This window comes from Spodoptera frugiperda, chromosome 18 (assembly GCF_023101765.2).
Source record: "Spodoptera frugiperda isolate SF20-4 chromosome 18, AGI-APGP_CSIRO_Sfru_2.0, whole genome shotgun sequence".
NCBI classification, from domain to species: domain Eukaryota; kingdom Metazoa; phylum Arthropoda; class Insecta; order Lepidoptera; family Noctuidae; genus Spodoptera; species Spodoptera frugiperda.
Window position 1 is genome coordinate 3,972,344 of NC_064229.1, and position 18,293 is coordinate 3,990,636.

The following is an 18,293-nucleotide window of genomic DNA, read 5'->3' on the forward strand; positions in this document are numbered from 1 at the left end:
ATGAGTTCCGCTTTTGTTTTAAGTAAAGTTTATTGCAGATTAGAATTTCTAAAATCTAATTTTTGGGTAAGATACTGCAATGTTTTGGAAATTAGAAATCACAAAATCTTGTCTTAATTTGTTGATTAGTTATGGAAAGTGGCGCGGAGATTTCCAAGTTTGTTGGCTATTCCTAGTCATCTACTGATTGATACCTAACAGTGTAATGTAAAGCTTTACTTCAATTACATTGCTGTTTACTTGCATAAACCTATTTGTTTCTTTGGCTTTTTTCCAAAAGCCAAAAATCTTCAATCCTTTTCGTGAGCAAAACGTACCTAGTTCTTTTCCTGACAACTTAGTACGGAATGAACCGGTATTCCATCAGTATTCTAGACTATAAAATTATCTCAATCGGTTCAGCAGTTTCGACGTCAAAGAGTAACAAAGAAACAATCAGTCACTTTCCCATTTACAATATGTATAATGAACAGATTACATTAACAATGTATAGACGCTAAAACAATAAGAGTTCTTTAAACTTTCTCATTTACGAAGGTGATTCTGATAAGTATTTAGTTGCTAATGCAAATATCTACTACTTATCTCTCATTAGTAACGTTACTACTATCTTAGTCATAAAATATCTACACAAAGAATTAATTAGTCCGCAAGACCACAACTCCACATTGATTTCTCTTTAATGCTTGCTTGGCAATTAAAAACAACTTTTAAAATAACGTATTAAGGTAGCATTTCTTACTAAAACTATTTCTCTAAACTAATATCATAAAATTGACAAGCTTTAAAAATATTAATTGGTTTTTAAAGTAGATTGTGAAAGGCGTTGACGGATCTACTTAGTCACACGATTAAAAATTTTGAACCAAATATTTATTTGTTTAACCACCTGGCCCAGCAAACTTCATGTCGCTTCAAACACCTTTTCCCACCTTTCAAACCTTCCCTGAACTTACACAAATAATTTAAGAGCAAAATTTGCCAAATCGGTCCAGCCGTTTACAAGTTTTAGTGAGACTAACGAACAGCAATTGATTTTTATATATAGAGATTAAAGAATTAGATTTAAAAAATTGGTATTTCAACATCCTTATCAACAGCCTATGCGCGTGCGCGCTGACGTTTCTATTACTTTAAAAGTTTAAACATAAAGCAAACTCATACTAAAGGTACAGACAATTCAAGTACGATATAGTTCTATTGACCCGAAAGCCACAGATACATAATATTATACAACGTATTATATTGTGAGTCCATTCATTCTAATGTCTTTGTTACGATATATTATGTATGCTTAGTAGGTACCTACTATATACGATAAGTTTTGTCGCCACTCCGAATACTAAATGTCTGAGCCACGCTTTGTATAAAATTAAATAGTTTATTCAAGTTGCTAGGGAAGTCGTCAAAATTATTTGGTGGTATGTTTAATGTATTACGCAATTTACGATGTATTGTGTCACTTGTTTCTGCCGGTGACTTCGCCTGCGTTACCTGATTCAAAGAAGTCCATTTGCTATCCTAATCTATAGTCCATCTCTATCAAGTTTCATCTAAATTGATATATCATTTATGTCTTCAAACTTTACATTTAATTTTACAATTTTAATAGGATGTTAGAAAGCCAATTTCAAATTAAAATCAGTTGACAATTTAATAATTTTCCTTTTCCTTAATTGTGAAATAGTTTCCGTTACAAGCTAATTACTAGACAATTATGTACAGTTAATTCGATGTGTAATTAAAACAGTAGACATTTATGTAATTAACTCGATTTATTTATAACTAACAATGATAACTAACTCAAAATAACGTATCATTAGAACTTAAGACGGGATATTTACCATGTTTATTTATGTCTATGAGTTTCCGATATTTCGGCACTGTTGCAAGCGCCATGATCACGGATGAACTGAATCGGAAACTCATAGACATAAATAAACATGGTAAATATCCCGTCTTAAGTTCTAAAGATAGTGTTAGTGACCATGTCAGTTTAAAAACTTATATCAAAATAACTATATTCATCCCATTATGGCAGAATGGTAAACAGATAAAAAATATTCGATCCATAGACAAGAGAATTAGCTTTATAAGCATTGAAGCGTCATACAAACAGAACGCGGCGGAATGTCGTTGCATTTTAAATTTAGAACATCCGAGACGGTTGCACGCATATTATTTATTCGTAACTCTAACTAAGGATGTTAACCAGAGATTACACATAACTTGCTTGATTTTATTACTAAAGTTAAATTAAACGCCGGTGCATATAAATAAGAGAAAACCTGCACAGATAACAATTTATTTCGATGTTTGTGAATGCATAAATTATGGCTGATTTATTTACTTAACTTGCCTATCAAACGGATTTTTTTTGACAAGTTCGTAATTTTGTTTTAATGGAAATTAGATACGAAATGCGTAATACTTTTATAAGGTTTTCGGTTACAATGTACGTAAACAAAACGGTGACTAAGCGTTAAAACAATTAGAAATGCTAATACGATACATTTAACATCAAATGATTGGAATAACATAGAAATAAATTAATGATTCGCTTACGAATACATTATTCATATTCTGGTTTACGTATCCTTGAGTGTAATGTTAGTATTTCGCGCGTGTTTACACGTGGCCAGCCCTGTAGTCGAGTTGGAAATAAACGGGCGAGTTCGCCGGCCGTGCTCGTCGGCAAGCGAGTAGCGACCCAGTGACTCATCCCGATTCTAACGTCCATGCCCTGTTCAATCGCTCGCATTTTGTCGCTTACTATCCTCGTCTGAACAAGACTTATGTTGTTGATAAGGCTTATTAGTATACAGAAAAGATTTCAGAAATAAAGAATGTCTAGGACATAATTGTCAAAAGTCTTAGGGCCTGTTTCACAATGTTTAGATAGCCGCTATGTACCAGATAGATTTGAATATAGAACGTAATTTGTATGAATTATCTGTCACATAAGTTTATCGGGTGCTTATTATGAAGGTGGTGAAACAGGCGCTTAATCTCCATATTTTTGACAACTATAAAAGTCGTACACCATATAAATCCACCTTTTACCAAAAACGGGGCATTAATTGAAATCTCTTAGTAACAAAAACGAAACTATACTATCCTTCACAAGCACCTGCCAACCAGCAAGCAATAGCACTTGTAACCTCTACAAACAAGATTACATGGAACAAACCAGACATTCGCAACGTTTGCTTGCAAATTAAACCTAAACTAAAAAAGAGGTTATGTTTAACAGCGCGTTAAACTAAATTAAACGTACAGTGCAATCAATCCGCGACCATAGAGAAACGGAAAGGTTATCGATAGAATTTCGCAAGGAAAGTGTTGCCAGCCCTATTGGTACTGAATCTAGCGCAACGTGAACTTCCTTGAACTCGCGCGGATAACATTTTGCCGTGTAAACATTTTACTTTGTAAATGTAACGTGTAGATGTTTCTGCTGTGGACAGTGAGAATGTGGTGTAAAGGTATTATACTTACGTCTGTTGTGATTAGTGTACTTAGTTAGTTAATCATTTTAATCTTGATTAGTTAAGCAATGTTGCCAAAAAATACATGATAGATACATCGATATAACTTTTATGCGTTTTAAACTTTGCCCTGCAGTAGGATTTTCGCCTGTGTCAAAAGATATGAAGATACATATGTACTAATCTTCATATCTTTTGGTAATAGGGACGTGAAGTTTTGCTTCGTTTAAATCGATTAGTTGCTTTAGCTACACGTTGCCAACGAAACTGATAGATCGCGCCAACCTTGACAGTCAAATCTGTGTATAATATTTATCTAATCACGGTACAACAAACTGCGTTCTACAAATGACCCGTACTTACTAAAATCCCTTTTATATGTATAGAAGAAGTGCTTTGTTCAGTTGTGAACAGTGACAGATGTTGCGCATAGACGATCGACGAGCAAATAAACGAGAAATTCAATAAGTAGTTATTCTTTCACTTATAATAAAGCATCTACATACATCATCTAGATATATCTTCATAAACCAGTCCTATGTACATGTTATGTATACTTATGTATACTGTAATGTTTACAGTAGACTTGACATGACAATGTGAACAGGACAATGTTTATTAAAGTCCGAAGCTCGCTCGTCCCTCGTTAGAGGTTTATTCAAAGGTAACATCGTTCGTTTTTGTAAGGACACACATTCTTCTTAGTATTGAATAGGTTCTAGAAATTATATGGCTTTTAAAAATTGATTTGTTGTTTCAATTTTTTTTTTAATTCATAAAACAGAAAAACGAGCAGCCGCGTTGCCAGTGGGTCTTTGATTCGATTCCCGGATCGGTCAAAGTATTGCTGGTCATTACGTGCCGTAATGTATACCTCTGCCTACCCCTTCGAAAATAAAAAGCGTGACGTTGTAATGGTTTACTCACGTAAATATACTTAGAAAAGCTCTATTAATTTCGAGTCACAGAGGGACTCTTCATCATGAGCACCGTTCGCAGACGCTATTCCATAGAATTACCGATACACATTACATATTATTATATACTTACCTAGCATACGTATCTACAAGTAAATTCTACAATACAATAACAGCATTAATCCGACCTATTTTACTAAATCGTAACATAACAACTGGCCTAAATACTTATAAGTAGTTTCCTTTTTTTAATAAGCTTACCAGACATATTTCGTAACAGCACCATGTGTGCGAGTCGGCAATAATACCGACAAACTCATACGCCATTACTTAAAATATAATGAATGGCTTTAAATACTAATTATAATGACGTTACACTCGACTGAATGCTTAACCGACTGCTCTTGTTTCTAAATGGAGGCGATTGCTCATGACAATACTAGCTAGGTACTTAGGTACTATAGTATGTAGGAAAATTATTGTGTAGGAATTAGACAGTTTTCAACCAAAAATAAATTATTTCGAATTTTCAATACAACAAAAATTTTTCAAAATTAAGTCTCCTAATTGGCGTAAAAATCTGGTGAAGCCATTACGCACTATTTCATATAGAAAATAATTATAGTTTTTGATGTTCCGAAAAAAGTATCCAATTTGACTAATATGAGAATAGCCTATTATTATTTAAAGTAGGTATTAATAAATAACAAACAGAGGTTCCTATTGGAACCTCGTTTGTTTCGGGATTTCATTTCAGTCATAGGAAATACCAGCCTCATCTCAATAAATTTAAAATAAAATATTTACTTATAAACATGCTAAGTATAAGTATTGTAGGTACTTAGCCTATTTTTATACAGAAACAAACATAATTTATCAATTTTGACAGTAGTGGAATTCTTCCAATCGACTGAATGGAAAAATTGCATTTCAATCAATTTTATAGCTTTACCCTACGTATTGCGATGTCCATGTTTATTAGAATTGGAATTACAATATGATTATTAGCGTGACCAATGACTTGTTACCCAATATACAAATTAAAGTACTTCATCTCAAACTATTGAAGAAGAAAATTCATTGATTGCTTCATACCGAAGTATTGAAAAGAATTCATGAATTATAATTAATAGCCATTATAAATCTTAGATCTTATAAATAGCAGTCATTAGTTTGAACGTAACTGAACAAAGGCAAACCTTGGCATAACAACATGGCTACCTACTATTCTAAATTCAAAAATGTAAAAAAGAAACCTCTGATTGCCTCGTTGGTCGAGTGGTCGCAAGTGCGACTGCCGGACAAAGGGTCTCGGGTTCGTTTCCTGGGTCGGGCAAAGTATTACTGGGCTTTTTTCGGGTATTTGAAAATTTCTCAGTGGTAGCACAGAGTCTGGAATTGTGCCGAGTATATGTCAATAGGCTTCCTATTACATGGGACACAAATGGTGTAAAGTGGGTGTACATTGTATTGCGGCATTACGTGCCGTAATGTGCACCTCTGCCTACCCCTAAGGAGACAAAAGGCGTAACTTTATTAAAAAAAGGAAACGCAGGCAAAGACAATTCGCGTTCACATAAATACTTTTTTTTTTGAGGGGGGAAAATCATCCAATGACTTCTCCCGCCATGGGCAAAGCGAGAGGGAGTGTTAGACTCTTACTGACTTATACCCACCCCGTTCCTACTCCTGCTTTTCGAGCCGGAGCCCCGGTAAACCCGCTAGGTAGTCCGCAGCTCCGGACATAAATACTTTAAGGTTAGGTCGTGAGTAACATGACGAGTGATTTTGCAAGCTAACCACTTAGAATATTATAATTATTCTCGTTTCGCGGACATCCGCCTCACCTTGGCGTTACCCTCAAGAAATACCAATTTATTTCTGTAACCATCTTTGTTTCCGTGTCTTCTCGTCGTGCGTGCGTTATTAAAACGAAAATCGTGTGTTTTACGAGAGGTGCTTTGTCATAATATTGATTATGCCAAAAAGCACTTCCTGAAAGTACATAGAGTTGGACTACCTAAGTATTTTAAACTCCACTATTATAAGTTACAAGTGCATTGAGGGTTTGGAATTTAAGGGTTGTAAAGGAATGAAGGGGAGTAATTAGGCCTCGGTTACCTCACTCACACGACAAACGACGACATTGGTTTTCTGTGAGGCCGTGGTATCACTCCGGTCGAACCGGCCTATTCGTGCCGAAGCATGACTCTCCCACATTTAAACTTAAATAAGAACTAGATAACAAAAAGACTCAAGAAACATTATAAAGTAACTGGTAATACAATAATGACGTTTCCTATTCACATAACATACAGACAATACACCGGATCAGATAACAGCATCGTGATCATATGTAAATATGAGACATCTGCCGCAGTTGACACATGTTTAATACATAAGTACCTAGGATAAGGAAAATCCTCCTATTTTACCTTATTCAGATAAAGAATTGCAATAGGCTAGTTTCCTACTAGTCAAATACAATACTTTTTTCGAAACATCAAAAACAATATTTTCTATGAATTTTGTATGAAATAGTTTATAATGACGTCATCAGATTTATACGTCAAAAAGGAGACTTATTTCTAGAAATTTAGCTAGAAAATATCTAAAATTAAGTAGTACCTTTTTCAAATTTATGAATGAGAGTGTGATTATTTTTGAATATTTTATTGTATTAAAAAGTAGAAATAATTTAGTTTTGACCGAGGAGGACCCATTTGTATTGGGAAATGACAAAGACGGTGGTCGTTTCTGGTGGTCAAATATACTCCTATAACAATAGGATGTTTCCCTCAAAACCTAATGCAATAGACAATATGATAAAACTACGTCACTGGCTAAATATTTGAGTTTAAAATAATAGTCCCATTCACTATTACGGACTTCTCTATAATTGGTGAAAAATGGGTGTTACAATGTATTATAAATGTGCATCTATACCTTTTGCTTATGTCCAGCGGGTTTACCGGGACTCCAGCTCGAAAAGCAGGACTACGGGGTAGTTTTTTGTCAGTAAGAGTAAGAGGGTGGTTTTAGATACTCTCTCACCTCGCCCACGGCGAGAGAAGACATTGGATGATTTTCAGCCCCAAAATAAACCTTTTCCTATAACCTTTTCCTTCTGGGACGTAAATACGCGTGACATTATGTGTTATTGTTCTTCAAAGTATAAAAAAAAATCGTTCGTACCTAGTACGTATGACACAACAGTTTTAAAATAACACGGCACTTACTCGTAAGTAGGTACCTATGTGCTGTACATTCTTTGATGTTTTTCGCATTTACAATAATTATTGTATGTTTCCCTGAGGTCGAGCGGTCTGGCCTTAACTTTTTGACTCATCCGCCTCAAGGTGAGTCGTATTATGCTCTAGAGTCGCTTATTTTCACATTATCTTTAGAATCCAAGTGATTATACTAAAAGTATGATAGCAAGGCCAGTTGTGAGATTGTGGCGTTGTCTTTGGTTAATCTTAGAATAATGTTTCGTCTTTTCTTGTATCTTATTTCACTGTAGATCCTGGATCAGATAGTAACTGGGTATCGCGCCTGGGGGAAAATATTACAGAGATTTCTCAAGTTTTTATAAGAGTTTAATCGCAATTTGGCTATTTTCCTGTATTACGCACACGTTTAAAAATCATTTTCATTTCAATATAGCATTTTTTCCTGCTAAGGGCCCCAAGCAGTGTTAACTTAAGGGTGCTTAGGGCCCCACAAAGTCCCGGGCCGCCCCCTCCGGCCCTGGTCGGTCGTCAATCACCACACTATCACCATTATCAAACACCAAGGACGTCTGTGTGACTCATATTGATGTTTATCTATATTTTGACAGCAATCGTGGTCTCTCACGCTATGGGCCGTGATTTGAGCAGCACCTACTAACTTGTACTTACCTATCTAAATTGTTATCTAAGCAAGATAAAGGTTAGTCGGCAAAGATTGAAATATGGGTGTCATGGATTTTTGGAGTACATGTGCTACATTTTTATGTTCTTAGTCATTCCTTGTTCTGTCCCATTTTTTTCATTCCTTATATCAAAAACTATCCCTTTGATATCGTGTATCACACAATCCATATTTCGCGTGCCTAGTGGTCGCAAATGCTACTACCGGGCAAAGCGTCTCGGGTTCGATGCCCGGGTCAGGCAAAGTAACTCTACAAAGAGATGAGTGGAAGGAGGCCTTTGCCCTGCAGTGGGACGACCATGGCTGAAAATAAAAATAAAATAGTAGCACAGAGTCTGGAAATGTGCCCAGTATATGTCAAGAGACTCACCCTCTATTACATGGGTCTTACAACATAAATTGTAAAAAGTGGCATACAGTGTCATTACCTGTCATAAAACCTCATAAAACTAACTAAACTCAGCAGTTGCTTTACAATAACACCTACATCTAACATGCTGTGTCATGTAAAAGGCACTTTCTAGACTTGTAGACTTCTAGACGTCTAAGCTCGGCCATTACATAACAATTTGCTCTACTTAACATTAACTTAAGTGGGCATTAATACAAATCCGAAGCGGCTAATGGCCGACCTTCAGCACTAATTAGATCAGAGCCTGACATAACTATTGTTGCGTGTTTCCGACCACTTACAACGTGATATATTTCAGTATCAAAACTGATACTTGACAGTTCGTGACTAGGCGGTTTACGGCTCTTACCCTGATATTATACCGATGATAAATGTTTTTTGATAATAGCACCGAATGATCCAGAAAATATTATGCGTGTAAGCGCTTTTATTCGCTGCTGTTATGAATATTAAGTATTATTGAGTACATTATATAACAACTAGAGAAATGGCAGATACGTAGTGTAGGAAATGATTCGACAGTTTTCTATATTCATAATGTAAGAACTGACTTTTTACCTGACTATGATTCTGCCTGAGTGGAGCTTGGAAAATTTCTCTTGAGAAAAGTATTATGTTCAACTATTCGCTAAAAATAATAATGATGTATTTCGTATTAGATATGTATCTATATGCCAAACCAGGTGGTTAAACTTTTTCAGAATCTTAAACATCACCAGCGCCATCTAGGCATCGCGAAAATCGTAAAGGGGAACTTTAAACTAATACATTTACTTCCCGTGTTTCCAGGTTCTACAGATGTGGACATCCCGTCGTCACTGCTACACACCATGCAGAACCAAATGCAGAGCAAGGGCGGCTACGAGATGGCGTACGGCGTTAAGGTGAGACAACTACAAATTACTTAATTAATATTTAGTTTTAATCCGTTTATGTGAAGTAAAGGATGTAATCTAAGGGAGTTAAATAATTTTAAAACAACGCTTGCGTTGTGTTTCGATGTGTGAATGAGGTTACCAGAGGCCCAATTCCCCCTTCCCAATCTTCCCAATCCCCGATTCCCCAACAACCCTTAAATTCCTAACCCCAAAAGGCCGGCAACGCACTTTTAACGCCTCTGGTGTTTCAAGTGTCCATGGGCGGCGGCGATTGCTTACCATCAGGTGATACGTCTGCTCGTTTACGTTCCATAAAAAAATACAACATTGCTATGTATAATAATATAGTCAAGTACAGTTCAGATAGATAGGTTATACAGACTGGCCGTTATTATAACTACCGTAGTCGTCATTTGTCATAATATTAAAGCAATAGAGAGTAACCATTATAAAGAAGTAATTGTTGAGTATGTTAATCATTCTGCAAAAGTATGCGATGCATATTTCTTCCGTATTGTCAGACAATAGAACAAATACTGCGTAGGACGAGAACTAATATTCTAAAAATGCAAACTTATGTCCTAGCTAGAATAATAGAAGAACTAGCAATCAGTTATTCGATTTGTCTCGGTTGGCACGTTGGCTGGGTGACCAGCCGCCGCGCAACGTATAGCGATTTCAATTCCCGCACGGATAAAATTGTTGTTTCGGGTCTGGGTGTCATGTGTATGTGAACTTGTTTGTTTGTAGACGCACCCACGATACAGGAGACAATTCTAGTGAGAAGCAAAGTTTTTTAAAAAAAACAAGAGTTAATACTTTTACTCACTAAAATTGTATTCTAAATTATTTAGGATTGACAAATCCACAAGCTGCGACCCATCTTTTCTTTCCCATTTTCGCTTGTCGAGCATCATATCAATCACACGAAAATAGTGACCACAGGGAATTCAACGCAATAAATAAAATTTCAATCTGTAAAAAGACATATTTACAATCCCTGACAGAAGAAAAAACATGGAGATACGCTTTTCTAAACACATTGCATACACAAAATATTAATACATAACTGTGAGTTGCGATGAAATAAGACGCAAAAAAATATGAGGATCTAAGAAATATTTGAAGTGAATACAATATGACAAATTCTATGCATCCAAAGATGAGTTAACATTGAGAAACGCTATTGAAACAGTCCACGTAAATATGAAAACATTTCAATCAAGTGTTTGGCCGTGAAAGCGTGACAAAGAGACAGACAGACAGAAATACATTCATAATAATAGTGGAGGTGAAAGAAACGAGATAAAATCCTACTAAAACTAACGCGCGAATGTTTTTGAGGATGGGTGAATGTTTGTTACTCTTTAATACAAAAACTACTAAACAACGGCAACGCATGTGTGACGCCTCTGGTGTTGCGCGTGTGCATGGTCGGCGCTGATCGCTTACCATCAGCTCACTAGTCTGCCCGTTTTGCCACCCATTCCATAAAAAATAAAACAGATTTGAGTGAAATTTGGCACAAAGATATATCAAATCAAATCAAATCACTTTAAAGCATCCATAGTGTGCAGTGTGGTTTATAATTTTAATAGTGTTATGTCTCAAGTATGAGGCTCATATTCATTGTGTAGCAGTGCAGATTTATATAGCCGCGATCATAGTCTGTAATGACTGACACACAGGCCACAGGCTACTTTTTGTATCGTTAGTGCAAGTGAAACATATCTTTAATTCAAATCAAATCACTTTGAAACATCCATAGTGTACAGTGTGGTCTATAATTTTAATAGTGTTATGTCCCAACTATGGGCCCTTTTGGGCACCACAAAAATACTTAATCTAGATCATAGTCTGTAATGACTGACATAGGCCACAGGCTACTTTTTATATCATTAGTGCAAGTGAAACAACAGCAAACATATCTTTAAAAAATGATTAATACATATAAATGGAGGTCGACTTTTCTGGTTGTCAGCTTAGTAATCCCGGGAACCTTGAATGGTTGCTTTCCATTATAAAATATCGTGCAGACATGAGCGCGGCCGCGACCACACTCATTGTCATATTAACCTATACATAGATACATAGATAAATGTTACCTTGAGTCAGATCCCGCTATAGAAGCTGTGAATGTGCTAGTTATTTTTTAAAGTTTGGCTCAGAATGCTAGAGCGAAAAATTTTAAGCCATATTTCATACTTTTTAAATGATTTATGATATTTATTTTTGCACATTGGTTACAAGGTAATATATAACTAGATGACGCTGGCATTTCCTATTGAACTACTCTGAGAAGAAATGCCAAAACAAAATCGGAGGTCATAGTGTCTTTTAAAGTACAGACAAATCAATAATGTGAGAGAAACACAACAGTTTTGCTGCTGACTATCTTGTGGTAATAGCCTAAATAATGATCAGTCAGAATCCGCATCCCATATTGTTAAAATCTCTCTTCGAATCTGGCACTGTAAAAATCCCAGTAAATATTCATCATACGAATTTTAAAAGATCTTTACAAAATAAAACAATAGCAATAAACTCGATTTTTCTTAGATAAGCAAAAAAAATAATTACTGGTACACCTTTTACCTGTCCATTCATCTTTCCTGATAGCATCAGCTACATCAAAATTCTACAACGTTACCTACCTATGCGAAAACGGTAAACGTTATTTATTAAATGCAAATACTATCTTCCACCCACCTTAGTTTGTTTAGAGGTGAATGAACTTGCCAAAACTGTGTATACTTGTATCTATATGTACTATATAAAGCTTGCAAATTATATGGTGTGTGTCGTCATGTATTGAAAATAGATGAGTTGAAACTTAAACCAGTTGAGTTAGGTACAATGAATCATTCTGTCTGTTACCACTTACTGTTACAACTACGACGAATGTATAGGTATTTCATTAAGTAAACTTCTTTAAATAAATATCGGTGCAGAGGTGCACATTATGGCATGTTGCCACGTACAACGAATATGGATATAATACTACATGTGTATAACACAAATGGTGAAAAGCAATAGGGGGTGAGCTTATTTGCATACCAGGCACATTTCCAAGTTCCGTAATACTATAGAGAAATATTCGAAATACTGACAATAATCCAATAATCTTTACACGACTCGGCAATCGAATCCGAAACCGCTTGCCCGGCAGTTACACTTGCGACCACTCCGCCAACGAGGTCTTTAAACTTTCAAAACAATACGCAAAAATAGTCTCCAAAAGTTTTTGATTACAAGTTTAAAACAAGTTTTAGTTTTTGTATAATTTTGAATAACAATTGGTTATTTCCCGGCTGTTTTGATAATCAGATCCATTGATAGCACATAACATAAGTTATTCCCCGAGGGACAGATTTGAACATCCACTTTTCAACAGTTCTGTTAAGTCCCTCGTCCCAGAGTTTGTGATTATCGTGAAGATTCAAAATGTTTAAATCGAAAATTCCGAAAATAATTTCGAATCAACAACTAACTCACACTCATAATTTCTTTACAAATTTATCGTGAATGGTCATCTTCCCAATACAATAGCATATAATTTAATATGTTCTGAATATTATAATGTTGACAATAATCATACTAATGCACTTTTTATATCTTTCCAGGTTTATTGATGCGCGCCAAACGCTCAAAAGGACGCTAGTGATAAATCTTAGTGATTTTAAAAGCAGTGTACACATGATCTAAATAGACTATATTTATTAATTATTTACTTTTTAAGTGTAAACCATAAGTTTTGTTGTGTAAATAAGAATGTAAAACCGAATTCAGGATATTAGCGAGTTACCCAAAATTTTTATTTTTAGGTTATAATTATTTACTCGTTCTTGTATCGTAAACCATCGTTCCTTTCATCCTATAAATGTTAAGAATTACTGATATGATGACAATTATGAATATAGATAACTATATAGTCTGTGGCTAACTGAAACCATTGTCGACATACCTACCTACTTGAAGTAAATGCTTATAAAAGATTCAATATCCTAACCCACGCCCCCAAATGGTCTATATTGACTAGGTGAAGATTGAGAGCCTTTAGAGTTCATATAAAACTGACTAAGTCTGCAGTCAATATGGTTTTAGTTAGCCATGAATGATCCCTTTCCTATAAATAAATAAACTATTAACCCCCAATATGACTGCATTTAAAGCTCGCATGCATAAACACAACTCAAGATGTATTTGTGCAGATTGTCGGCTAAAGACTTATTCCCTAGTTCCTCGCTCATAAGAGTGACAATATAACTAAAAATAAAAACAAATAATCTTATAATACGCGCTCCAAATGGTGCTAATATATCGTGGGGTCAATTTGTCCAATCACAGTTGCTGTCAAAAATTGTATGTCCAATAGTTTGACTCTAGCTAATTCTCTATTGGACAAATCCCACGTGATACTAACGCCCTCTGTTCAGCTAAAACACGGTAGCGTTCCGATTGTCTTCAATGATGTAACAAACATACAATTTCTTAGACTGTAAACGTACTTATGTAATAAAGTGTCTTCTATATAGTGACTTATATACCTTACCTATGTAAACTATGTGCTTATATTGACAATTTATCAATGTGTAAGTGAAACTGTGTTGAAATTATTTGAATCATCATTTTCAGGACTTTACAGTCAATGAACGGAAATATTAATGTGTTTTGTAATAATATTTACTGCTAATATGCAACTTTAATTGTTGTTTACTACATATACTAATTCTGTGCCAATACATGAGCTCAAAATAATTGCTCAGCGGTTTATATTTCACGATTTTTTAGTCATAACATTGTAATACTACTGCTATGATGCAACAATGCTGAGACGACTCAAAAATTTTTCAATTGATTCTACAAAGTTCTTTAAAATGATGATTAAGTAATTTTACGTGTCAATAGAATATTTTTGACATATTTAAAACACTCTTTGCTCATAATATATTAAAAACCATGTTCTCTAATTATCTTTAGAAATGAGAGGTGGAAAAGTGTTAAACCTTAAAACAAAATGTTGTATTTATTTGATTTCTTTTGCTGTATGTTAAAGGCGATATAACAAAACTCTTTTATTAAAGTACATAATTATATTATACTGTCTGTTACTTATATGTAGTGTATGTAACATACTTAGATATACACTATCGTGGTATTATGTCTCACATATAGGCAAATCTTAAATTTTGTGATTGTCTACGTAGTAAATTCACGTTTTTCACTTAATAAATATTGTAATTACTATGTACTTTGTTTGCCAGTTGAGTGTCTAAAAAGAGTTTTTAAAGTTTTTATCTTTAACTTATTTAGAGGTATCGATATTTCCTCTTTGAAAAGTTTGAACTTATAATTAAGTACATAGATGTCACTTTACACAATATGTTTTTCAATTTAAACGTGTGTTTGTATGCATTTTTTTAAATATTACATTTGTTCAAGGTATCTATTGATCTATCGCCCTATTTGTTTCTATGAAGTGCCCAATAACTACCCTTAATACTTCTATTCTGCTATTAGGTACTTCGGCAGATAAAAATTTTCTGTAGTCAATTTTATTCTGTCAAATATATTTTTTAGAATTTCGATTTATTGATATGCACATGTATGTAGTCAATTAAGGATACGAATTTTGTGCATTTTGTATATTTACTACATTATGCTGACGTGGTTAGAAAAAATATATAAAAATTATGCCAAAATGGGTATAATGACGTCACTATACTCTGACAAAAGCTACAAAATTGCATTTGCGCCCTTTTTCTTACCACGCCAGCTGATCAATGTGTTTGTTTGAAACGTCTCATAATTAATTTTAAGTCTTAATTTAATTACTTTTCTAATCATTAGTGGTTAATAGGTTTACAAGTCAATTTTTGTCCTGAAAAGTCTTCTTGCCCGAACGGTTTTGGGCAAACGAATGACTGAAACATTGTTCGCGTGGAGACTGAACCTGAATATATATTATATTTATAAATATACATTCAATATTATATATAATTATTGTCATAGAACCCGTCGTCAGTGTTGAAGCCAAAAAAGAGCGATATAATCTGTATTTGATGTGCTGTGTTGCCAGTCCAATTATTTATTTAATTAATTGCCTTACAACACTCCAAATAACAGAATATGTCGTTCAATATGATTAAAATAATAATTTTGTCATTTTTTAGTTAAAACGACAAAGTTTTGTTATAAAGCATTGGTAGTTATATACGTAGGTAAATGAAATATTTGTAATGTCCATTTAATAACTCGTTCTATATAAAAAGAATTACAAAAGATTTACTTCGTTTTATTTAAATATACCCTAATGTTTAGTTCAGCGCCAGAATTCACTAATTCATATAAAAAGAAAGTCAAAAATGAAATCATATGACCCATATAAGAAACTAATGATACAAGGCACAAGGGGATATCATAGCTTGACTGCACGCTTGGTGCTGTGACTGGGCAACTGACTGTCGTGCAGCGTGTGGCGGGTTCGATCCCAGCACGGAGCAACTCTATGTCTGATCCAGAATTTGTTGTTTCACACGAACACCATTTGTTGTTAAGAAATGAGATATTTCTTATTGATATAGGTACATAAACCTGCATTCTGCCTTGTATTAAAAAACCTGCAACTAAATTACCTACCATAAAAAGATAATTCAAAAGTTGGTTCAGTTCAGTTGGTATCGCCAGGCTTACCTACTTTTAGTGAGGTGCAACTGTATTATAACACATTTTTCTAGTGAAACCCATTGCAATTTGGTAGGATTTCTAGATTTTAAGATTAAAAATTACCTGTAAAAAATATTCTAAGCGAATCTGAACTTATTTGAAATTTCATAAAGGGTGGCCACCTGCAAAAAGTCACCCTCACCCTGTCCATCAATATAAAAATATGTTGGTCGTTTACAGGGCTGTACAGGGTACGAAAATTTCGATATTTTTTAACGAGGACCTCTTGATTCTGAGATATTGTCAATATTTTAAATTGCCTATGACAAACTAATTCTAAGCGAGTCTACCAGTAAGTAAAATATTGAGTATTAGGTTAGTATTTATCGAGACATATTTGTGACTTTGCCTCCGCCCTAATCAAGGGCAATCCCATCCTGTTTACCTATTTGTTTCTTTTTCGTTTACTTAATTTTATGTCAGCACACTATCTGTCAATTTTGACAGTTTTGACATTGCTTTTCATTTCAATGACATGACGATGACTTTGACAAGGTGCGCTGCTGAGATACGACATTGTTATTGTGAAAGTATTATTATTTGTAGCGGCTTAACGGATATTTTCTTATAATTACCTACTCATGGAAATGGGTTATAAGCGTATTAGTGTGTACAACTGAAAACAACTGCTCCAAATATCACCAGAATTCAAACATAACCTAAAAAACAGTGAGAAGTAAAATGTTTTTAACAATAATATATTTTGTAATTGTATTTTTGATTACTTACAAGATTTATCAGAAAATAACGCTCAAAAAGTTTATCTCGGACATAACAATACCTAATAAGTTAGTGATTGTGACCGGTGCCAACACTGGCATTGGCTATGAGACCGCCAAGGAACTATCCCGGCGAGGTGCGAAAGTCATCCTCGCATGCCGAGATATCAATAAGGCCCAAAAAGCTGCAAGGGAAATAGAAGCATTTACGGGAAACAATGTTATAGCTAAATATTTGGACTTGGCGTCATTCAAATCGGTTACTGAATTCGCGAAAGATATAATTGAAACAGAAAGAAGAGTGGATATTTTAATTAACAACGCTGGTACTGGCGTTCTAGATAATTCTTTGACTGAAGACAACTTGCCAGTTGAGGCTCAGGTCAACCATTTCGGGCCATTCTTACTGACCATGTTGCTGCTACCAGCGATGAAGGAATCGAAACCTAAAGCTCGAATTATTAACGTATCGTCACTAATGCATAAGTTCGGGACAGTTGAGGATTTAGATAAGCAAGCTAAAACGTTTTTTGGGCGTAGAAGAGTGTATGCAAATACGAAACTAGCGAATGTACTGTTTACAAAACGATTGGCGGAGGAGGTGCGACGGAACAACGTGATTGTGAACTGTTTGCACCCTGGAGCAGTGAACACAGATATATTTCGGAATCAGCCGAGGATAGTCCGATTCCTGCTGAAGCTACTCTTCTTAACGCCGGAAGAGGGGGCACAGACTTCAATATTTCTAGCTGTCTCAGATTACTTCGACGAGAGAATAATGACTGGAAAGTACTTTTCGAACTGCACTGAAGAAAGTCCCTCCGATAGAGCTTTAGATCGCGAAGCCGCTCAGAAATTGTGGGATTTATCAATGAAGATATGTTTTAAAGATGCTAATTTGGAAGAGGTTACTAAGATTGCGAAGTAAAGTGTCCAAATACATATCTATCATTAGTCGCATTGTAAATAAGATGTAAATATTACAGACTTACCAATTTGAGATTTTGTATATACTTAGATACTGCATAGTAACGTAAATTAAAATTAGGGTTGTAATTCTAACAAATAACTAGTCCATTCCAAGTTGAACTGAAGACTGCCATTGTAGTAGCGGAATATACCATTTATACCAAAAACTAACGTAAATAATTATAATTATGTATTTATGAAAAGCCATTTATTTATTTCGTGTGAAGACGTAAATAAAGTTTACATTAATTACCTATTGTTTGATTGTG

General features: G+C 34.7%; 2 protein-coding genes across 2 annotated transcripts in view; both read left to right on the forward strand.

Annotated features, from left to right (window-relative positions):
• Positions 1–15,894, forward strand: part of LOC118277934 (CDC42 small effector protein homolog) — a 43,288-nt gene extending 27,394 nt beyond the window's left edge. The window contains exons 3-4 of the mRNA XM_035596955.2: positions 9,522–9,616; positions 13,234–15,894. Coding sequence (XP_035452848.1) covers positions 9,522–9,616; positions 13,234–13,242 — 104 coding nt within the window. The 3' untranslated portion in view covers positions 13,243–15,894. The remainder of the gene's footprint in view (positions 1–9,521; positions 9,617–13,233) is intronic.
• Positions 15,895–16,816: 922 nt separating this feature from the next.
• Positions 16,817–18,276, forward strand: LOC118277935 (retinol dehydrogenase 11). Its single transcript, XM_035596956.2, has one exon. The coding sequence runs from the start codon at positions 17,018–17,020 to the stop codon at positions 17,981–17,983; it is 966 nt and encodes a 321-aa protein (XP_035452849.2). The 5' UTR covers positions 16,817–17,017; the 3' UTR covers positions 17,984–18,276.
• The last annotated feature ends 17 nt before the right edge of the window (positions 18,277–18,293 follow it).

Coding starts and splice junctions, on each gene's coding strand:
- LOC118277935 (XM_035596956.2), top strand. CDS start 17,018: ATGTTTTTAACAATAATATATTTTGTAATTGTATTTTTGATTACTTAC.